At 41.9% G+C, this 24548-nt stretch overlaps 1 protein-coding gene across 2 annotated transcripts in view; it reads left to right on the top strand.

Moving 5' to 3' along the window:
• LOC138651170 (Golgi integral membrane protein 4-like) overlaps positions 1-24548 on the top strand; it is a 94195-nt gene that overhangs the window by 31088 nt on the left and 38559 nt on the right. For both annotated transcript variants that reach the window (XM_069741192.1, XM_069741193.1), the window contains exons 3-8: positions 4076-4125; positions 4390-4443; positions 7944-8094; positions 9031-9113; positions 18274-18384; positions 23307-23546. In XM_069741192.1, the coding sequence (XP_069597293.1) occupies positions 4076-4125; positions 4390-4443; positions 7944-8094; positions 9031-9113; positions 18274-18384; positions 23307-23546 (689 nt within the window). The remainder of the gene's footprint in view (positions 1-4075; positions 4126-4389; positions 4444-7943; positions 8095-9030; positions 9114-18273; positions 18385-23306; positions 23547-24548) is intronic.

Here is a 24548-nt window from a genome sequence, read left to right as displayed (position 1 = left end):
GCACAGAGACAAGGACAAGGCTTGCACAGTGGCATACTGTGGGACTACAATACCAAGCACAGAGACAAGGACAAGGCTTGCACAGCGGCATACTGTGGGACTACAATACCAAGCACAGTGACAAGGACAAGGCTTGCACAGTGGCATACTGTGGGAGTACAATACCAAGCACAGAGACAAGGACAAGGCTTGTACAGTGGCATACTGTGGGACTACAATACCAAGCACAGAGACAAGGACAAGGCTTGCACAGCGGCATACTGCAGGAGTACAATACCAAGCACAGTGGCAAGGACAAGGCTTGCACAGTGGCATACTGTGGGACTACAATACCAAGCACAGAGACAAGGACAAGGCTTGCACAGCGACATGCTGCGGGAGTACAATACCAAGCACAGAGACAAGGACAAGGTTTGCACAGCGGCATACTGCGGGACTACAATACCAAGCACAGAGACAAGGACAAGGCTTGCACAGCGGCATACTGCGGGACTACAATACCAAGCACAGAGACAAGGACAAGGCTTGCACAGCGGCTTACTGTGGGGGTACAATACCAAGCACAGAGACAAGGACAAGGCTTGTACAGTGGCATACTGTGGGAGTACAATACCAAGCACAGAGACAAGGACAAGGTTTGCACAGCGGCATACTGCGGGACTACAATACCAAGCACAGAGACAAGGACAAGGCTTGCACAGCGGCATACTGTGGGAGTACAATACCAAGCACAGAGACAAGGACAAGGCTTGCACAGCGGCATACTGTGGGAGTACAATACCAAGCACAGAGACAAGGACAAGGCTTGCACAGCGGCATACTGTGGGAGTACAATACCAAGCACAGAGACAAGGACAAGGCTTGCACAGCGGCATACTGTGGGACTACAATACCAAGCACAGAGACAAGGACAAGGTCAACCACAGATTATTAAATATACAAGGAATGGACTACGGGAGATAGAATGTGACTTTCCCTAAAACATACCTTCCTGACAGCAGAGGTTGGAACCCTGGGAACGATACGGCGCCCCCGCTCACCGTCGGCTGACCCTTGGGACCCTCAACAGGAATCCCTCTCAAAAAGCCACCACCATCACCAAACACCAAACACCTTGAGATATAAATAAAATGCTGTTAGTGCAAATAACTTGATCCTATACCAATATAGATATTTGTGGTTACAGAGGCAGAACTATATAACTCTTAGTGTAGTTCAATGGACTATTATCAGGTGATAATCAAATTTTTCTTCAAAAACTTAAAATAGTACATACATATACGATTATCCCGTCCTTTGCACTGGTGGCTCAAAGTGACATTTCAAAGCATGAAAAGGTGCACACATATCTAATATCAAATGCTAAATAGCAAAACTGGACTAGGATATCTTATGATGTTGTCCCTGTACGCCTCATTTATATCCACAATTCTTATATTAATGTTTAAATCTGAATAGGATCAATATCAGCCCATCGGGGCAAGAGATGTCTGATAGAGGGTAAATACTTGGGTAAACTATTAAAAAAATGAAAAATTGCTAGCGGTCTAAATAGCTAGCAAGCGAGACCCAATGAATGTCATAGACCTCCTCTTAAACAAGGTCACCATCGAGTTAGGGCATTCAAACATGACATTAATACAAAAATACAAATACAAAAAGATTGCCCAGCTCATAATTTCTGCCAAAAGTGGTCACCAAATAAACCACAAGTCCCATTGGATCAGACAGGCAGAGTAATCCAATCTAGGTACAAGGAATGACCATATAGATAAAGCATTAATATAAATTAAGCCACGTTGTCAGGGTCTTTATCCCAGCCATAGGAGGTCTCAGACGTCTCATAAACAGCACACAGGTGTTTTCATCACAAACTGCCTGTTGCTTATCGTAGGCATTCCCCTGATGAACCCCTTTGGACCGGCAACGGGGGGAAACTCGTCGGGATGGGGCACTAGTCCCCGAGAGATAAGTTTACATTATTATGATTACACACCTGTGTGCTGTTTATGAGATGTGGTTGACCAATCATCATTTGTTCACTCTGGACATTATTGACATTTACAGTATAGACCCTCAACTTTCCCTATTTTTAGGAAAGTATTTTTTGGTTGTGTGTGTGTACTTTTAATCATTGATATTAAAAGATATTTTTTAGGGTTCTGTGTTTTTCTTTTTGTTTTTCCTGTTATCAAGACCCTTTGTATCAACTCGTTGGTTTTCCTGTAAGTCAAGTAGCTGCAGCAGAAGTCTTCCTATTGTGCACTGTCTGCATTTGGCTGTAAGATAACTAGCTGCAGCAGAAGTCTTCCTATTGTGCACTGTCTGTTTTTGGCTGTAAGACAACTAGCTTCAGCAGAAGTCTTCCTGTTTGTGCCCTCTCTGTCTGACTGTGAAACAGCTAGCTGCAGCAGAAGTCTCACTGATGTGTACTGTCTGTGTTTGGCTGTGTCAACTAGCTGCAGCAGAAGTCTTCCTATTGTGCACTGTCTGTTTTTGGCTGTAAGACAACTAGCTTCAGCAGAAGTCTTCCTGTTTGTGCCCTCTCTGTCTGACTGTGAAACAGCTAGCTGCAGCAGAAGTCTCACTGATGTGTACTGTCTGTGTTTGGCTGTGTCAACTAGCTGCAGCAGAAGTCTTCCTATTGTGGACTGTCTGTGTTTGGCTGTAAGATAACTAGCTGTAGCAGAAGTCTTCCTGTTGTGCCTGCTATGTTTCTGACTATAAGACAACTAGCTGCAGGACAAGTCTTCCTCCTGTGCCCTATTTGGCTGTAAGACATCTAGCTGCAGCAGAAGTCTTCCTGCTGTGTACTGTCTGTGTTTGGCTGTAAGATAACTAGCTGCAGCAGAAGTCTTCCTGCTGTGTACTGTCTGTGTTTGGCTGTAAGACAACTAGCTGCATCAGAAGTCTTCCTGTTGTGCCTGCTATTTTTCTGACTATAAGACAACTAGCTGCAGGACAAGTCTTTCTCCTGTGTCCTATTTGGCTGTAAGACATCTAGCTGCAGCAGAAGTCTTCCTGCTGTGTACTGTCTGTGTTTGGCTGTGTCAACTAGCTGCAGCAGAAGTCTTCCTGTTGTGTCTATGTTTCTGACTATAAGACAACTAGCTGCAGGACAAGTTTTCCTGCTGTGCCCTATTTGTTTGGCAGTAAAACAACTAGCTGCAGCAGAAGTCTTCTTGCTTTATCCTGTTTGTTTCTGGCTGTAAAATAGCTAACTGCAGCAGAAGTCATCCTGTTGTGCCCTCTCTGTGTCTGGCTGTGAAACATCTAGTTGCAGCAAAAGTCTACCTGTTGTGCCTGCTATGTTTCTTACTATAAGACAACTAGCTGCAGGACAAGTCTTCCTCCTGTGTCCTATTTGGCTGTAAGACAACTAGCTGCAGCAGAAGTCTTCCTGCTATGTACTGTTATGTTTCTGACTATAAGACAACTAGCTGCAGCAGAAGTCTTCCTGCTATGTACTGTTATGTTTCTGACTCTAAGACAACCTGCTGCAGGACAAGTCTTCCTCCTGTGTCCTATTTGGCTGTAAGACAACTAGCTGCAGCAGAAGTCTTTCTGCTGTACTCTGTGTCTGGTTGTACATCAACTAGCTGTCACTTTCTGTGTACTGTCTGCAGTAAAATAGCTAAGATCCATCCCTTGACTGGGGCTTCAATTGGTCAGCAGAAGATAGAGCTAATCAGTAGGAGATTAAGTGATTTCCTCTGTAGGATTTCTACAAGATTGACTGTTTCAGGATCAAGAAATGATGCTGCACACTCTCAAATATTTTTCTTTCTAGTTTATGCTTTTATTTCTAGGTATTTTTCCTTTCAGGTTCATTTTTACATGTAACCTTTGGAGAAGCTTAGACAGGAAGCTCATTATTTATATTATCTCTATGAGTGCAATCTTTGTAGCTGTTTCCTTTGTGTGAATTATTGCAAGTGTTCTCATAAACGATCAGCCGAAGTCCAGACTCTTTGTAAAGCAATGTCTATCTGGATAGTCTCGCCGTTTTATTTTTGTAGCAGAGTTTTTATGAACTTTGATCTGAAGGATCCTCTTCTTTGTTTTCTCTGTACAGATTATTTAGTCTATAAACTAGAAGCTCAGGAGGCCCTGAACAAAGAAAAGGTAAGAGTGGTCCAGGGTGTCTGGACGAATTTCTGTCTGGGTGCGCCGGATGTGACATGTATGCGGGTGCCGAACATTGTGTGAAGTTGCAGGATGTGGGTGTGAGACTGCAGGTTTTACATCTGGATGTTGAAGGTTTGGAAATGAATCGCTTCAAGAAATTCATAATTGCCCTGAGGAAGTTTAGACTTCTTTGTGCCAAATTTGCCATTAACTGATGTATTTTATATTTTTTTTAACCAATTTTATTCTTCTGCTTTTCAGCAAGATTCTATGAATCGCTATGGGGCTCTCAGCTCACAACACAAGATTCTCAAGGTAAGAATGACTAACCAAGTGTCACTGGTTTTCTCCTACTCATCCACTGATAAGAAGCACTTCACATTCACATTAAACGGTGTAAATTTCTTTTAGCAGTGACGGGGCTAATCTGCTTTGTTGAGAGCTCGTGGAGCGTTAAGGCTCAACTGTGCACTGTTAGCTACTCCCATCTCCTATATGATCTGGGCCATGGCTAGCACTCATTGTCAGAGATAGCTTATGCTACATGGCTGAAGGTTGTTGGTTGTTGTTATTATTGGAGAAGGCGTTTGGTGGATTTATCTGTGACGGTTGCTAGATTTTCAGTGTGTAATAATTCCCTTTCTTCTCCTACTTTAGTTTAACCCCATCCTCCACTCCCCGGTGCATTCCTCTGTTATATGTGTGACTATATTTGTATTATTGGTATTTTTCCTTTATCCCGGTTTTTATTACCTTGTTAGTCTGGTTGGTGTATTATGGTACACTACTACTCCCCTCTTCCTTGGATGGGGGAAGGGTACAGACTGAGGGTGGATTCAGGAGCTATGGCAAGGTACGTGGCCCCGACATCTTCACCATCAGAAGTAATCAGGGGAACAGGGCAAGCTAAGATGTCCCTAGCTTTAGAGACAGGGAAGGAGCCCCTGGTCACGGGACACCCAACAGAGTATTTCCAGTTCTATGAAGTCCACGCTCTAATATTAAAGTCAACATTCCTGGGTTATTAGTCATTAGATTCATGGCCGGACCACGAGCAGCATGAATGAGACCCAGCTGCACTATTGTAGATTGTATGTGGCTTCTGACGTTTCAGAGAAGACCTAGTTTAAAAGATTTGACCTGGGGACTCTAGGGAAAGTCCTAACTAGTCCAGTGCAGCACTCAGCGAGCTTCTCCCTGCCCCACTTAACTTGATTGACAGGTACACACATGGGAGAGACCTGGAGAGGCGCTGGGAGAAGCCGGCCAGGAACAGACTAGTCTCGTCTCTGGCTATGGTCCTCAGCCGGATCATTAAACTATGTTTTTGCTGAAATATTTTGGCATTTCTCCTCAATCACACAGCCAGGATACGATTCATTCTGCCCGAGGTTTGGGTAGGAATCTAATTATTGGTTCCCTATAAAGTGGTTTTCCAGCGTCATTATAACGTGAAAGGCTTTTTTCCCTCCAATTAACAGTGTCATGGATAGCCTAGGCTACTTTATGGCCAGTAGTGCAGCTCAGTCCCATTATCTACTGAAAATTAAAGTTACAGTACTAGTTATGGCCTAAGAACAAGGGGGCGCCCTTTTAGAAATATAACCAGACCTATTTTTCCCAAGTTCATTAAACTCTATAATTTCATCATCCAGAAGGATTGAAGGAGGTAATTTAAAAAGGGGAATGAAATGACCCTCCATGGTTATGTGCTCTGTGCAGGCACGTCTCTTGCTTACTGTTATGTCTTTATACGCAGGCAGAACATAAAAGTTTTATGGAGAACACTGCACTTTTTCAGGTTCTTTATTAATGAAGCTTTTAACTAATTTAAGGCTTTAACCAACCCTAATTAAAAATCCATAGACCATGGATTCAGCGGGTTGACACTGTACAATATATCGTATATTTTGTTCTTGTTTTATTCTGTGTTTTTTTTTTTTTTTACTCCTTTATACGGTTCCAGAATTATGGACTAATGTTTATGGCATTTACCTATGTATTGTCATAGGATCCTCCTGGGCGTGTCTTCAGGCTGCTCTGCCTTATTACTCTGTGAACCATGCCCCCTTAGTAAAAAAACAAAACTGGTAAAATTTAGCACAAAATAAAAAAAAAAAATTTATCTCTGAAACATTAAGACAAACACAAAAAAAAAAAGAGATCAGTGGGAATAAAATATTAGCAGAACAGGTCCTCAGTCACAAGGTCAAAAGCGACCAGTTCTTTCTTAAGTTTTATTCCTACTACTTTTTTTGCTTTTGAAATCCTCCGGACGGTTCCTCAGATATGTCCCTTTTTTATTCAGTGCTAATTATTGTTTTTACTAAGAGGGCGTGTCTCACAGGGTAATTAAGCAGAGCAGCCTAAAGACACGCCCCAGAGGATCCCGAGAGACATAAAAACCCTTTAGCAAAGGCCATACAATGATAACTAAATCAAAATTCTGTGTTAATTAATTTCTTAACAGATCTTCTCAGCAGAAATCTGAATAGATGCAGAATTAAGGGAGTTTGCCCCCCCTAAAAAAAATCTTATAACTGGGCAAAAAGTGGGGAATGTTCTAAAATGAGTAAGCATGACTGTTGTTCCAATTGCCACAAGTCACTGGTGATTGACAGCGCTGACTGCGTTACCTTCCTCTACAGACAGTGGTCACTAATGGCGAGACCTCTAGTCTCGTACTCCCCCTCGCAGCGGAGCTTTTAAATAACTTGTCTTGTTAAATCAGAAGGAAAATGTCAGCTTTTATTTTCACTCTCTAATTGTCTGATCTTTCTATTACTTTTCCATTTTTCTTTTTTTTTAAATGGCAGCTTTTTTTTTTTTGCCTTTCGTGTCCAAGCAATTACTCAGTCCATTGTAATTTTCCGTACAATAAAGGATTCAAAAGTGGCGTCCGCGACCCATAATAGACCATTGCTGCCGCAAAAATAGTATGTTATTAAAAGCAGAGCCCGACACATACTGATGTATTTGTGGATGTGATGTTTCCCTTCTATTGGGCGCATCTCTGTTCCGCGTTCTTGTAAAGATTCATTTTCCGAACGCCAGTCTTGTGGGTATGTGGAATGTGGTTTTTTGTTGTTGTTGTTTTATTATGGAAAGTATAGTGCGCCCTTTCTGAAAGTATTTGGACATTTTTTTTTTTTTGTGTGAGTGTAGTTGCATTTTTCTTTTTAGTTCTTGGGAAATTTTTTGTCACTTTTTCTTTTATATATCTTCTTTATTATATTCTAAGGGAAATTTGTTGTCACTTTTTCTTTTATATATCTTCTTTATTATATTCTAAGGGAAATTTGTTGTCACTTTTTCTTTTATATATCTTCTTTATTATATTCTAAATATATCTGGCAAGATAGAACTTTTCTGGAGCCTACTATCTGCTTCCAGCTTCTGTTGGCTCTGTTTTATAGTCTTTCTTTTGTCTTTTTTTTTTTTTTTTTTTACAATTATGTCTCTTGCTGTTCTTCTGTTCTTCTTCCTGGAAATGTATGACTAGTTTGGAAATGGAGGGGGTACAGAATCTGATACTGTGAGTACGCACTTTGACATTGGCTCCCCGTGAATATGCCGCGATGACACCGCAAAAAAGCAAAGCTCTTGGCCATTCAATCATCGTTGTCGGCAGCACGTCTGCCCATGTAAAAGCAGGGATGTGCTGCTGACAGCATGCACTGGACATGACAATCATTCTGTCCAGGCATTCAAACAAGTCCAGATATACCTGTAAAATAGGGGGCGCCACTGAGCAAGTATCTTTTTTTAGCCATGTATTATATTTATTATTTTATGTATTTTTTTTTTCCTGCTAGAATCAGAATGAAGAGATGAAGAAGCAGCTGTCCGACTTACAGGTGGAGCAAAGCAATCTAAAGCTGCAGCATAGCAAAACCGCGGAGCTGCAAAACCAGAAACTGACCAAACTGCAGAGGGAAAAGGAGAATGAGATTGTTGGGCTGCAAGGTGAGCGGGACCCTCCATGACTGACCTGTGCATGTATCTAGTGATTAGATTGGGTATCCTTTTGCTGTGCTCACTGAGCCATTGAGTATGACCCTGTCTTCCACAACCTCACCCTTTGTGGTTTGGCTGATCCTCACCCAGTTTTAAGCCTCCTACACTCTTCTTTCTGTTTCAGTTAAGGATCTCAAGTTTCAACCTACATAATGAATCATTTTTATATCATCTGCCTGGTATAATTGACTATAATTCTACAAAATCCCTAACTTTGTGCACGTGTGCCGAGGAGAATTGATGAGAAAAGGCGCTCACCCCAAATATTGATCGATTTTAGATTTCTCTTTTGTTCATTCACTTTTAATTTTGTGAATTGATAACAAATAAATTTTTTACACTTCGGTTTTTTTTAACACTTGCCTAAAGCTTTTGCACACTATATATATATATATATATATATATATATATATATATATATATATATATATATATATATATATATATATATATATATATATATATATATATATATATATAGTTTATGTAATCACCTGCTGACAATATTAATAACTTACTGTTGGTGTCTTTGAGAAAAGGAAATCAGAATTGTCATGCTTCTAAGTAATTGAGGTTGATTTATTATGACTATGGGAAATCACAACCAATCAGATTCCAGCTTTAATTTTTGGCACTGAAAGCAGCAGCCTGATTGGTTGTGATAGAAAATTGCAGCGCTCATCCTTTACACAAGTTTTAATTAATGACCTCTACTGTTATGAGGTTCTGAAGCAGCTGGGGCAATGAAAGGTTCATCTACTCCAGAAGTTCATTTTGCAAAGAATACATATTCCTGGCAATCAATTGCTTTGTTTTTTTTTTCTTCCCTGTACCTGGCTTGGGTGATGGGTCTAATTATTCCTGTATTTTTTAATGTATTTGCAGACACTATATCAAAACTGCGGGAGGAGAGTAAGTTACTAAGAAGGGCTCATCAGGATGTCCACACACAGCTCCTCGGTGCACAGGTAAGCCCGCCCACGAGGAGCAGAAGCATTAATACATGGTGCTGTATCATCTTCCTATGATCTTAAATGAGAGCCGACAGCACAAAATGACTGTTCAAATGAAGCCCAGGAGCTCGGTGCACCTTTACACAGAGCAAGAGGACTAGGAGGCACGAGACAGCTAGTCCTGCAGTGATAATCTCCTGCTGATAAAACACTAATTTTATTGAATACTATAACACTCAGCCCAGTAAGTGATACATCACCAGAATCAGGGTCTCTGCCCCTACATTATGCTGCTATCAGATTAAATAGCAAAAAACCTCCTGACAGATTCCTTTTAAGGCTGGAATTACCCTTTAAGACAGCCAAAATCTCTCTTTTGGAGTTTTAGGTTGCATCCTTATTGGTTTTGATCTAGTGCCTCTGAGAAATAAATCTAGTGAAAATGGTTGATGACAGCGTAACAGTTGAGCAAAAAAAGATTCCCAGGACCATGGTCCACTGGCCATGTCACTAGTCTCTAGTCTCACCGGGCCTGGTAATCGGTGGAGGCTTCAGGCAGGAGGACATTTTCAGGACTCTGGTTTGGTGGCCAAGCACTGCTGAAGTAGTTGCTGGACCGGGGTCTCGAGAGTCGGACCCCACTGCTCACACCTTATTGGCCTTCGTAGCAGCTCTCATAAAGTGTCTCTTAGTAAAAACTTGGATTTCTGGGTGTTCCTCTGGGAAATGTAAAAATAAGTTAAAAATTGGGTCTTAACATACCCCTTGTCGATCAATGCGAGCAACACAAGTACTTGGCAAGAGGTATAGTCCGAGAGGGATGGTACAATGCAGGCTTCTAAGAATTGTTTTGTTTAAGGGGTATACAAGTGAAGACAAAGACGTCAGGAGAAGAGACTGGTCCTTCCGAATGGAATCTGTAACGATCTATACGCCAACCATAATTACACAGCGGCGAATTGATTGCAGTTTGTAGCAAAGAGCGCCCGTGCCCGGCCTGATCAAGGGGCACCACTAATTGTCACCTGCTCTTTTATGAAATTACATTTGTCTTATTAAGTGTTTTATAACTTGTCGTTTGTGTTCTGATAACAACTTACATTCCACGTGGTGATGAAATGGAAGGAGCGAATCAATTTTCCATTCTACAATGTGGTTATTGATTGTCTGGGATCCATGTAGGTAAATGAAAAGCTGGCACCGGGCTGGCTCGGCGGCGGCCGAGAGGTTTCTATTATTTAATTAGGACGCAGGAAGGATATTTGCATAAATACATTTATATTTTCAGCTCCACGGAGACCTGTAGTTATTGCCGATCCTTCATTGAAGGCTATGTTTGGCAGATGAAGGCATCTGGCAGGAAGACATCACGGGATCGGGGGAAAAACAAATAAATCTTAAAGAGAATGTTCTGTAATATACAGGATTCTGTTCCGGCGTTTTTTAAAAATGTCGCTATCCTTAATAAATGTTCATCCATGAACAGAAAAAAATAGAAGTGCACTCACCAGTCCTGTAAATAGCGAGCCTTTATTGAAAATACATGCAGGTAAATTTAAGGAAGAACGTGGAATGAACGGACGACAGCCGTTTCGTGCTGCTGCACTTCTACGGGTCCGAAACATTCGGACCCGTAGAAGTGCAGCAGCACGAAACGGCCGTCGTCCGTTCATTCCACGTTCTCCCTTAAATTTACCTGCATGTATTTTCAATAAAGACTCGCTATTTACAGGACTGGTGAGTGCACTTCTATTTTTTCTGTTCATGGACGTCCGTATTTGACTCAATCTGGTGCACCCGTATGTCCGTTTTGGTGTCTTACGGACTCTGCAGCGGCACATAGCAGTAGGCTGTTGGGGAAGTGTAAGGTAGCAGTGCCGTGTTATTTTTTTCCTTGCTACATTGACATTAATAAATGTTCCGTTTGCACATTAAAAACACTTATCCCATCGCTGTCTTCTGCCGTTTCCAGCGCTGCTCCGATCCTCTCCTCTGCCATGTGTCCTCAGTTGTGACTTACACTTCGTTTTTGTGTGGATCTGAAGCCACTTTCTCCATGTAAGTCTATGAGGCTCAGGACAAGGCTCTCATAGACTTATATTAAGAGAGGACGTAATGGAAGGCTCTGCGAGCTGGAAAAACAGAGCTGCATCATATGATGCAGGAGAGCGGAGCAGCGCTGGAAACGGCAGAAGACGGAGACCGGAAAGTAGTTTAATGCACATACAGTATATACATTACTGAAAGCTCACAGATGGTGAAATTAAAAAGGAAACGTCGGACTGGTGACTATCTTAGGAGATGTATAAGGCCGGCGTCACACTTGCGAGTTTTACGGACGTAAGAGCGCAGAAACTACGTCCGTAAAACTCGCAAAACATACGGCACAATTATTCTCTATGCCCCTGCTCCTATCTGCCGTATTAAACTGATCAGTATTATACGGCTTTCTACGGCCGTACAAAATCGCAGCATGCTGCGTTTGTCACCGTATTGCGCAAATAAAACGTCAATGAAAGTCTATGGAAGCCACAAAAATATGGATTACACACGGACCAGCAGTGTGACTTGCGAGGAATACGCAGCGCTGTTAGAAAAGCCGGCAATTCAGTGCGGTGTACAGTAAAATCACACTGACAGCTTACAATAGAATAGGTAGAATAAATGTGTACACATAGAATAGGTATATATATATATGTCATTGAGACACATATATGTATATATATTAATATTTATTGCAGCGCTATACAGCTTGAAAGCCGGTAATTCAATTACCGGCTTTTGCTCTCTCCTTCCTAAACCCGACATGATATGAGACCTGGTTTACATACAGTAAACCAGGTCTTCTCTCTCTCTTTTTTTTGCATATTCCACACTACTAATGTCAGTAGTGTGTATCTACAAAATGTGGCCGTTCTATCTACTAAATTAAAGGGTTAAATTGCGGAAAAAATTGGCGTGGGCTCTCGCGCAATTTTCTCCACCAGAGTAGTAAAGCCAGTGACTGAGGGCAGATATTAATAGCCTGGAGAGGGTCCACGGTTATTGCCCCCCCCCGGCTAAAAACATCTGCCCCCAGCCACCCCAGAAAAGGCACATCTGGAAGATGCGCCTATTCTGGCACTTGGCCACTCTCTTCCCATTCCCGTGTAGCGGTGGGATATGGGGTAATGAAGGGTTAATGCCACCTTGCTATTGTAAGGTGACATTAAGCAAAATTAATAATGGAGAGGCGTCAATTATGACACCTATCCATTATTAATCCAATACTTGTAAAGGGTTAAAAAATACACAAACACATTATTTCAAATTATTTTAATGAAATAAAAACAATGGTTGTTGGAGTATTTTATTCTACGCCCAATCCACTCACTGAAGACCCTCGTTCTGTACCAAAAAAAACATAATAAACCAACAATATCCTTACCCTCCCCAGATCTGTAACGTCCAACGATGTAAATCCATCTGAAGGGGTTAAATTAATTTGCATCCACGAGCTTTGCTAATGCAATGATGCTCATGGCTGCAAAAACCCCGGAAAATGAAGGTAAAGTAGGTCAATGACCTATATTTACCTTCATTTGCGGTGAGGCGCCCTCTGCTGGATGTTTCTAGATCGTGGGAACTTTCCTAGAAAGCTCCCAGGCTCGAGTTCATAAGAGGCGCCCTCTGCTGTTTGTCCTCATATGAACTCGAGCCTGGGAGCTTTCTAGGAAAGTTCCCACGATCTAGAAACAGCCAGCAGAGACAGATCTGCGGAGGGTATGTATATTGTTGGTTTATTATGTTTTTTTTGGTACAGAACGAGGGTCTTCAGTGACTGGATTGGGCGTAGAATAAAATACTCCAACAACCATTGTTTTTATTTCATTAAAATAATTTTAAATAATGTGTTTGTGTTTTATTTAACCCTTTACTACAATTGGATTAATAATGGATAGGTGTCATAATTGACGCCTCTCCATTATTAATTTGGCTTAATGTCACCTTACAATAGCAAGGTGGCATTAACCCTTCATTACCCCATATCCCACCGCTACACGGGAATGAGAAGAGAGTGGCAAAGTGCCAGAATAGGCGCATCTTCCAGATGTGCCTTTTCTGGGATGGCTGGGGGCAGATGTTTTTAGCCAGGGGGGGGCAATAACCATGGACCCTCTCCAGGCTATTAATATCTGCCCTCAGTCACTGGCTTTACTACTCTGGCAGAGAAAATTGCGCGGGAGCCGACGCCAATTTTTTCCGCCATTTAACCCTTTAATTTAGTAGATAGAACGGCCAAATTTTGCAGATACACACTACTGACATTAGTAGTGTGGAATCTGCAAAAAAAATTGAGAGAAGACATGGTTTACTGTATGTAAACCAGGTCTCATATCATGTCGGGTTTAGGAAGGTATAGCCGTATGTTGGTTTTGCAAGCCTGCGAGAAAACCACGCAGTATGGATGCCATACGGATTACATACGGAGGATGCCATGCGCAAAAAACGCTGACACACCCTGCCTACGGAGGAGCTACGGACCACTATTTTTGGGACTTTTCAGCGTATTACGGCCGTAATATACGGACCGTATTGTTTTACGCTGTGTGTGACGCCGGCCTAAGACTGCATCCATCTTGTCTGATTAGCTGAGATGGGTCACTTAAAGGGGTTGTCCTCTACTTTAACTTATTGTATAAAATATGACCATCCTGGTCTTTAGGGCTCATACTCACATGCAAGAAACTTGGATGAGTCTCGCACGTCAATACCCGGCGCTGCACCCGGCACTCGGATCGGAGCGTGCGGCCGCATAGCAATACATGCAGCTGCGGGCTCCGCTCCTGAGTGCCGGGTGCAGTAGCGGGTATTGACTTGCGAGACTTATCCGAGTTTCTCGCAGGTGGGTATGAGCCCTAAAACAGATTCTCACTTACTGGACCACTGCTGTTACTCTGCACTTCTTCCTGGCGGAGGAAAAGAGATATCAGTTGACAACTTGTATCACCGCTGCAGCCAATCTCTGGTTCCTGGCGGAGGAAAAGAGATATCAGTTGACAACTCCTATCACCGCTGCAGCCAATCTCTGGTTCCTGTTGTCTACACTGGAAAACCCCTTTTAAAGCCAAGGACCGAGTGGCCTATATCTACAATCCCTCGTTGTTATCAGATTAAAAGGGTTACCCCTCGAACAACATTTATTACCTATTAATGTAAGATCTGCAGCCCCCAATGATTGCGAGAGGGGCACCATGTCCATATGGGAGCGTTGGAGCACGTGCATGCACAGTATCGCATAATTCATCATCACGCTACCTCTCCATTCATATGAGTGACACCGGACCCCCTTCTAGTGATTGTGGGGGTCCAAGCGATCATATATGCATTACTTATCCTATGGTTAGGTGGGATAACCTTTTTCATAATGTGGGTAGAAGGCTTTGGAATTAGACACAGGATGACGAGGAGGAGGAGGAGGATGAAGGGCAGGTAGTCTCCTGGGACACCTACAGAAGATTCCTTCATATGTTTCTCCGCTCTAATTGCAAAATGAAAAAAAAAAGATCAAAGAAAAAAATGGAGATTATAAAAGGAATTGCTGGGATATATTTTCTGCATCTTCTGTGTCTGGTGTGCCATAAAAGGAAACAGAAGATTCCTCATTATGGAATCGTCTCGCGATCCCACTAACTGGTATAGAATTATTTTTGGAATTGTCTTGCAGAAAACAGGTTGCGTCCACTAGAGACTAAAGTGGAATATTATCATTTTTTGTAAATTTTTCATTTTTTTTCTAAATTGGCGAGAAAAATGTCTGAAGTCAACCAGAAAGTTTCCAACAGATTTATTATTCCGGAAGTCGGCAAATGTCACCAAAGCAATCTCATGGTAGCCGTAGGTTTTATTTTTTTTTGTCTTTAGGAAATTCCAGGATGTTTCTTTTGATAAATTACATTAAAAAGGTCCTACTCTGTATTATAAGGGCAGATTCACACAGCGTGCAGAAGCCATAACGCAATATGGTGGAGGCTGCACAGGTGCAATATACTGATGAACGCTCGCCCACAGCGATCATACCTCCTACGTATGATTCTTGCACACGTATAAGGCTTTTATACTGTTACGTGTAGTGCACCGTGCCTCTTACTAAATTAGGCGCAGTCACGCCCATCATCTCCTGTTTAGGACGGGGTGTATGAAATGGTCTTAAAAAAAAATCTCCCAAGTGTTAAATTTTACACAAATCTGTTCGTAAAGACCTGATTTCCGCTGCCTCGGCTGAAGCTGGGAGTAATGTTTGCATTCTTGTGGTGGGAGCCGATTCCTCAGATTCCTGGTACGCTAATGTAGCAGCGAGGAACTGCCAAGAAGAAATCTCATGTTCCCTATTCTCTTCCTTTAAAGGGAATGTTCAACATTTCATCCTCTGTTGCTTTAAATTTTGCACAAATAATTGTTTCATAGATTTTAATATTTTTTGACGCAAAGCTCCAAATTCCCCCTTAACAATTCAGGTCAATAATAAAGATCTAGCTGCCTGCAGCCGCCACTAGGGGGAGCTTTCTGCATACAGTTTTACTGTTGGGATGTATAGATAAAGGGTATGCAGCGAGCTCCCTCTAGTGGTGGCTGCAATAAAATGCTGAGTATAGTCTTAGTTTAGCAATACTTGATTCCTTCTACAGTTTGGACTCCAATCTTTTCCAGTTTTATAATTCTTAGTAAATTTGGGAATGAACATGCTGCTTATGTAGCCAGTGAAGCTCCAATGGGGACGTAGGGCTGCATTGCCTTTCTCTGAATCCTACCATACAGCAGCCTGAGTCGTATCCGTAGTGTGCTTGTCTGGCTGTACGCTGCTACATATGTATTAGTATTGATCTTGACTGTTTCTATACCCTTCTCACATACTTATTACGGGGGATGCATTATTTACACCGTTGCAAGGCTTTTAAATGGATTTAATCTATCTCCTGCAGTGCAGACACCCCCTGTGCATGATAACCCACAATTTACACCATCAATCATGCCCAGTGCACATACAACTGACCTTCTAGAGATCTTTAAGTTACACCAGACATAGGCGACTTTGGCCTGTAATTTTTTAATAGCCTGATCCCTGCAATAAGGCTGATCACAGATTGTCCGACTCCTGGGAACCCCAGAAATCAACTGTTATCTAATGAGGAAACCTATTGAATTTCCCTGCAGTGCCCCCGCAGGAAAAATGAAGTATTACACATCGTCCACTGAAATTAAAGGGGGTTTCCACTTTAAGCAACCCTTGCAGGCATATAGAATAACAAACCCAATAGTACTCACCCTTCATGCTCCAGTACTGGAAAAGGAAAACCCCTTTAATGAGCTATCTGCATAATTCATGGGTGTGGGGGGTCCTCCAGAGTGAGACATGCTTTTTTGCCTGTTCAGGAATCTTTATTGAGTTCCCTAATAAACAATTCATTTAAACCTGTTATTACATGTATTGCCTGCCTGTTGCCACTGCTAGGAAAGCTGGTGGCTGTCAAAAAAACTTGCTGACGAGTCGTAGGTGGGAAATCTGTCATAATGAATGAGGGATTGGTGTGAATGTGTATGAGCCGCTATATTCATTGTCTGGTAAGAGGAGGTTCATACTGAATTTTTTATGTAGATTTGAAAGTGGATCCACGTCAAAATCCAAATAAAAAATAACCTCAGGTCCTTAAAGTGTGGGTGCATATGATGTCTTTTTTGGAATGGAAACTTCCAAGTTTTTGAGGAGGATTTGTAGAGAGTTTTTGCTCCAAAAATTCCTATAGAACATACCCAAATACTTGAGTACTCTGCTGTGGATTTTTAGGCGGGTCCGCCTAATATTCCACATTAAAAAAAAATCTGAATATATCGACCCTTTCTATCAGCATTGTAACCATGCGGCTAGTCGTCAATTATACGGCCATCTTTACAAGGCACCTGGGTGCAATGGCACCTCCATCCCACCAGGACAGTTGTACTTCAATATTCAGTAAGTGGAAAAGATCGGCTATTGAAAATGAGAAGTCGTGCAATAGCAAAAACTATTCATCCCCCCTTTGATTGTTCGGAGATTACTCACATTATATGGTATAAAAGCTTTTGCAAGTGATTTCCAATCCATTGTAACCTGTGATTGACACAACTGGCAGGATGTCACTTCTTGCTTAGGGTTTTTTCCCTTTCTAATATAGAGCCCATTATCGGAGTTAAATCCTACAGCTACTGAATTCTTAAAGGTACAGGATACCTTTTATCCACCTGACGACCTCTATTGTGATGATGCCAGCGGCCATATCTCATTTTTTTCTATCAGTGTAACAAGACGACGGCTATTGTAATTCTATATCGATCACCCTCAGAGACAAAACAAATGTGATTTGCTAATTAAAAATATTTAGGAATTTTTTTTTTGTAACGACATTTTCTTTCTTACTTCATTTTTTTTTCTCCTTAAAGTAGCAGTTTGATGTGAAGAGACATAATGTACAAGATTTAGCAAGACTAATGCCAACCATTAGTATCAGGATAGATGCACATCATTAGATTTCAGCTCTCATTTTTTTCAAAGTGTTTTTTTTTTTTTTTTTTTACAATAATTGAAGTAATTTAGTTGCTTTGGGCAATTGCTCCATTATTCCTTTTGCATCGGTCTCAATAGTTCTCCGCCGACCGTGATGAGCCTTTGTGCTGAGGCAGTTTAGATACTTGAGGTGCATAACACATTGTAAGGCTACGTTCAGACTAGCGTTGTGCGCCGCTGCGTCGGCGACGCGACGCACAACGCACCGAAAAAAGCGGCAAAACGCACGCAAAAACACTGCGTTTTGCGACGCGTGCGTCGTTTTTTGCCGAAAATCGGACGCAAGAAAAATGCAACTTGTTGCGTTTTCTTGGTCCGACGCTTGCGGCAAAAAAGACGCATTTGTCGCAAAACGCAACAAGCAAAAACGCATGCGTCCCCCATGTTAAACATAGGGGCGCATGACGCGTGCGTCGCCGCTGCGTCGCCCGACGCGGCGCCGACGCACACTAGCACAACGCTAGTGTGAACGTACCCTAACAGCAGCTCCTGGTCCCTTTTTTGCACCAAGTCTTTTTATTAAAAAAAAAGCGGTCTGTACCTGCTGTGATCCTGATCATCTGCTCATCTACTATTCGGATTGGCTTTTCCTAGGCTCAGATGGAGGAATTCCGCCAACTGAAGGATGCATTGAAGAAAATGCCAAGCTTCAAAGACTCGGGCACTGACACACAACACCAGCAATTCCTGGCTGCTAATAAGAAGGTAACGTGAAACTAAATGTATCAAAAAGAGCTGTACAGTCATCATCAGGCAGAGCCGACATCTGTTTCTATCCAGCTGCACACCGCGGCATGCACCAATGTACAGTATACAACATAAGAAATGTGATATTTGTCTAGTAGGAAACTCTGGGACAAAATATGGAGGAAACTTTTTCCTCTATTCTCACGATTACATGGCCGAACCTCCTCCTCACCTTTCACTGCTAGAACCCAAATCAATAAACAGAAATCAAACCACCACTAGGTGTTTAAAAAGGATTTGTCACCAGATTTTACAATGCAAGCCATATACATTATTAAACAGATCTATAACCTGATGAGGCTGGAGTACTTACATAGCTTAAAATCGTAATTATACAGTCATTTTGATATTGGTTTTCTGAGTTCAGCAAGAGTCGGAGGCTTCTAGTCCTTACTTTAAAATCAGGCTGGAAAACTTTTCACAAAAGGATTAGACCGCCATTCTGACATGGATTTTCAGTACACCAGCCTCATCAGGTCTAAGAAATGAACAGTAGCTAATATTGTGTGCAGATTGTATTGTAAAATCTAGTGACCGATACGCTTTTATTTCACGGCAGGGGAAGTTACAACATGACGCGGCTTCAGTTGTAAAATGCATGGACATCCCGACCCCTGCAGAGGCTTCTTGTAACATTCTCTGCTCTGGATTATAGATGAAGTTCAGAGAAGGAGACATCTTGGTTACATTGGAGTTCCCTAATAGGGTTTTAAAAATGGGTTTTCTAATCCAGACATCCATTCTAGTGCCACAAATCACTACATGTAATGTTAAAGAGGTCCAGATTCGGGGCTCAAGTCTGCAGTTACTCTATGTGACTGCAGACTCATGAATACTCACAGTGCGCACACTGGACACTGTCAGGATTCTTTGGGGCTGGAAGCAGGGGGGTGCATACTGCAAGTAAGTAATTTGTATACATGCAGACTAGACGTGTGCAGCCTTTCTCAATACAAGTGAATTGAGTGAGACAAGACCCGTATAGTTGGAATGTGGGCGGAAGTGTGCAGATCGCATACTTCACATGATCTCCCACTCAAGGTCCTGGAGAATCCTGACTGCATGCATTGTGCACCCTATGAGTATTCACAAGTCTGTAGTCCCATGGTGTAACTGCAGGGTTGAACCCCCAAGCTTGGACAATGCCTTTCAAGAGTTATTCCCCTAGCGTTCTGTGGATAGGGGATAATTTTTTGTTTGTTTTTAAAGAGGAATAACCATTTAAATAAATGCTTTGTGCTTCCGACTGACATTAGTTTTAGAAACCTAATGAAATGAACTGGGATAAAATGTGGTATGCATGCAGCTTGTAGGTGCATGTTTACCCTGGGCACTAAACAGACAAAACCCAAGATAAAAGCATATTAAGGCCTCTTTCACACTTCAGTTGTTTGGCGTCAGTCACTACCGACATGGTGACGGATTGACGGATCCGTCACAATTGTTGAGAAAACGGTTCTAACGGATCCATTTTTTTTGACGGATCCGTTACTTGGGGGTTGTCTGGGAAAAGTATCTACTTTTTGGAGCATGCGCAATTGAAAAAACGGATTGGGGCGACGGATCCGCCGAAAAAACGGTTGCGGCGGATCCGTCGCCCATAGGCGGCCATTCTATGGAATGGCGGTCGCGACGGATCCATCGCGATCCGCCATTTCGGCGTTGACAAAAAAACGTTTCAATGTCCGTCTATTTTCAGAAAACGTCCGCCAAATTTCGACGGATCCGTCGCATGGCGGATGGAACGGACGACCATCCGTCACAATCCGTCGCTAATGCAAGTCTATGGGAAAATAACGGATCCGTAAAAAAAAATTGACTGATCCGTTATTTGAGGAAAATGGCGGTTTTAGACTGACGCCAAACAACTGAAGTGTGAAAGAGGCCTAAGCAAATACCCTGCAGTAAATAAAGAAATAGCAATAGTGCATGGAAATAATATAGGGTGTTTAGTTAACATAATTTTGATAAAAAAAATATATATATAAAAGCCATCGCACCACATCACGGTGACCCTATTCGGGATGGTCCTAACCTCCAGTATTAAAACCTTAACATTTGTCAAGTGACGTACATGTGAATAAGGACGGAGACCCGAATAATGGACATGAATGTAATGTCCAGCTCAAAAAATGGAAGGCCACATCTTTATATACACTAGGTGCAAACAAAATGAAACAAAAACCTAAAAAATAAACTGGAATATACCCTATATTATTTTCATGCACTATTGTTATTTATTTACTGCAGGGTATTTGCTTATTATATTTTTACTAGATGGTGGCCCGATTCTAACGCATCGGGTATTCTAGAATATGTATGTAGTTTATTTATGAAGTTTTCAGAATAATGCAATTTATACACAGGATTCGGCCGGCCGGGCGCAACCAATTAGCGAAGCGTGGTTCAAATTCCACGCCAATTCGCGGCCGGACTGCGCCTGTCACTGATTGTTCGCAGCCGGGGGCGTGACCAAATCAGTGAAGCCAGGGCCGGCTCCAGGTTTTTGACGGCCCCAGGCGAAAGAGTCTCAGTGGGCCCCCCTCTTTAACACATACCACGATTCATGATGCACAGATACAGCAGAGAAATATACCACAGCCAAGTAGCATACAACACACGTAGTATATAACACAGCCACGTAGTATATAACACAGCCCACGTAGTATATAACACAGCCCACATAGTATATAGCACAGCCCACGTAGTATATTGCCCAGCCACGTAGTATATTGCACAGCCCCGTAGTATATAGCACAGCCACGTAGTATATAGCACAGCCACATAGTATATAACACAGAGATGTAGTATATAACACAGCCCATGCAGTATATAACACAGGCCATGTAGTATATTGCCCAGCCACGTAATATATTGCACAGCCACGTAATATATTGCACAGCCACGTAGTATATAACACAGGCCATGTAGTATAGAGCACAGCAATGTAGTATATTGCCCAGCCACGTAATATATACCACAGCCACGTAGTATATAGCACAGAGATGTAGTATATTACACAGCCCATGCAGTATATAACACAGGCCATGTAGTATAGAGCACAGCGATGTAGTATATTGCCCAGCCACGTAGTATATAGCACAGAGATGTAGTATATAACACAGCCCACGTAGTATATAGCAATGTGGGCACCATATCCCTGTTAAAAAAAAAAAAAAGGATTAAAATAAAAAATAGTTACATACTCGTCTTCCTTCGGCCCCCGGATCCAGCCCAGACGTTTACCGATGCTCCTCGCGACGCTCCGGTCCAAGAATGCATTGCGGTCTCGCGAGATGATGACGTAGCGGTCTCGCGAGACCGCTACGTCATCATCTCGCGAGACCGCAATGCATGGACTGGAGCGTTGCAAGGAGCGGGAAAGGCGCCGGAAGGTGAGAATATAATGAGTTTTTATTTTGTTTATTATTTTTAACATTAGATCTTTTTACTATTGATGCTGCAAAGGCAGCATCAATAGTAAAAAGTTGGTCACACTTACAGGGTTAATGGCAGCGTTAACGGAGTGCGTTACACCGTGGCATAACGCAGTGTAACGCACCCATTAACCCTGTGTGAGCGCTGACTGGAGGGGGCACTGACAGAGAGTAGGAAGGGGCGAATTGTGCCTGTCGCTGATTGGTTGCGGCCTCCCGGCCGCAACCAATCAGCGACGCGGGATTTCCGTGACAGACAAACAGATAGAAAGACAGACAAACAGACGGAAGTGCCCCTTAGACAATTCTATATATAGATTTTGGGTTTTGTCTGTTTAGTGGCCGGTGTGAAAATTTGCCTACATGCTGCATGCACACCAATTTATATTCCAGTTCTTCATCTCTTTTTGTTTTTGTTTCAGTTTTTTTTGCACTCTATGCAAATAATGATGTGATCTCCTTTTTTCCTTGAGCTGGACATTACTTTCATGTAGTTCCCCATGGCTGGGTGTGTATTAGTCAGGTCTTAGTCCTTCTCAGCCCTTATCCCCCCTTTAAGTCACTTGACACATGGTAAGGTTTTAATACTAGAGGTTAGAACTGTCCCGAATAGGGTCACCTTGACGTGGTGGGATGGCTTTTCACATTTTTTTTTTTTATCAAAATTATATTAACTAAGCACTTTATGTTATTTTTATGCACTGTTGCTGTTTATTTATTTGCTTATTATGTTTCTATCTTGGGGTTTTGACATTAGTTTTAGCAAACCTCGTCATGGCAGAATGAATCCTTTTGTTACAAGGCGATGGTGTTACTTTGTAAATGTTTTAAGTGATATTAATATTAATAGAAGACCTGCATCTACAAGAAGGCAGAACACTCTGTGTCTTACATCTGGCCTTTTTTATTATTTTATTTTTACCAGTGAACCTTTTATTTTTCACTGACATCCCCTGAGCCTTTTAACCCTGCAGTTGTCTTCGGTCAAAAACGACCGACCTTGAACTTCAATATTCTTTAAAATATTCAAGATGCGGCTCTGAAACCCGTGGCCGACCGACCCATCCTCATTTAAGTCAATCAACCACAAGTTTCAGAACCGCATCTTGAACACCCCGAAAAATACCAAAGTTCAAAATCGGTCTCCCCAGACCGAAGACAACAGCAGGGTTAATAGGTTTTGGCAGTTGTATCATAATGCAGGCCTCCCGTTCTTGGCATTTTCTGTTCCTGGGTGACAGCTCTTGTTATGTCTTTTATGGTTTTAATATTTTATGAGCTTAGCTGCGTTGTATTCAGTCTGGCCTAAAGCTAAAGCCAGGTCTGTCTTCTCTTCTACAAACACTTGTGAGTGTGAGGCTGGATGTGAAAGTTGTATATGCTTTTCCGGAACTTTTTTTTTATGACCTTTTGGCCATCCGACTCATTTTTCTTTTTTTTTAGGATTTCAAAGAACAAAATCCACAGGTGCCTCAGATCTCACAGGGAAGCAAAAAGATCTCAGAAGACGTCCTCCCGGGAGGACGCGGGAAGCAGCTGTCACATGTCCAACCTGGAGGACAAGAGAGCTCCTTACATCAAAGTCCCTCTGTTCATCTAGCTCCCATAAAGCCAGCCGTGCAGAATGACAGCCATGTTTCCAGATTTACCAGGACAGTTAACAGTCTCCCGGCCGGCAAAGAGGTACACAAATTTTGAATTTTTTTTTCTGTGTCCTAGAAAAGCGTTTGTCCATCTCTGGGATCAAATTATTATTATTTTTGTTTGCAAATATTTGGGGTTCAAAATCACTTTTGCAATTGAGTTTCATTAAAAAAAAATTGCACCGTTTTGCTTTTACGGGTTCTTTGTTTCTTGGCACATTAAACTTTGATGTGGTCTGTTATCATAAATCACAAAAAAAGACAGATAAAAGATTTAGAAACTCACTGACAAATTCTCACTAAACTTATTCCGCAGCCAGCTGTAGAAGGAAAGTGTTGCAAAACCTTTAATTAATCCGAAAGACAAAAAAATTATATATATATATATTTTTTTACAAAATTACATGAATTTATGAAAGGGGAAAAAAAGGTTCAATCAACAATCAGGATGTTAAATCTCAAGCTACTATTTTTCGTTAAGGTAAATGGAGATATTACCAGTTGTCAAGATTAAGTTTTTTATTATTTCCACTTCCCAATTAATTTGAGAATCTTCGTCAGAATCCAGCTTCATTTAGTTATGGAGTAATATCATCATTGATGAATATGCCAGGATAAAAATGGGTCCTAAGGGGGAGTGTTTCTCCTTGTGGAGCATCACGTTTGGCATGCCAGTGTAAGGAGACTTATAGGCCGTGCAGTGCTCCCCTGGGAAATTAAATATGCAAATTACCTCTTCAGAGAGGAGCAGGACTAGAACTTTAGAATCCTAAAAGTCTATATCGACTCTTTAAGGAGCCTTGCCACATGATTTTGGATAAAAGTCAAACTAGAATCTCAGTTTGCAGACACTTGTTTCGGGGTATTGTCTTACATAGTAGCTGTGATATGGCCTATAAGTCTCTTTGCACTGAAATTTCAAGCATGTCTCTTTCCATGAAGAGAAAGGTTACCCTATAGACCCCAGTCAGAAGCCTCTCATGCAGACTAATCAGAAATCTTGCATTGCACTGAGGAGGGGCAACAATCTGAAACACGTGTC

The sequence above is a fragment of the Ranitomeya imitator genome, chromosome 10 (genome assembly GCF_032444005.1).
Source record: "Ranitomeya imitator isolate aRanImi1 chromosome 10, aRanImi1.pri, whole genome shotgun sequence".
In the NCBI taxonomy this organism is placed as follows: Eukaryota; Metazoa; Chordata; class Amphibia; order Anura; family Dendrobatidae; genus Ranitomeya; species Ranitomeya imitator.
This window is presented reverse-complemented; position numbering and strand designations above follow the sequence as displayed.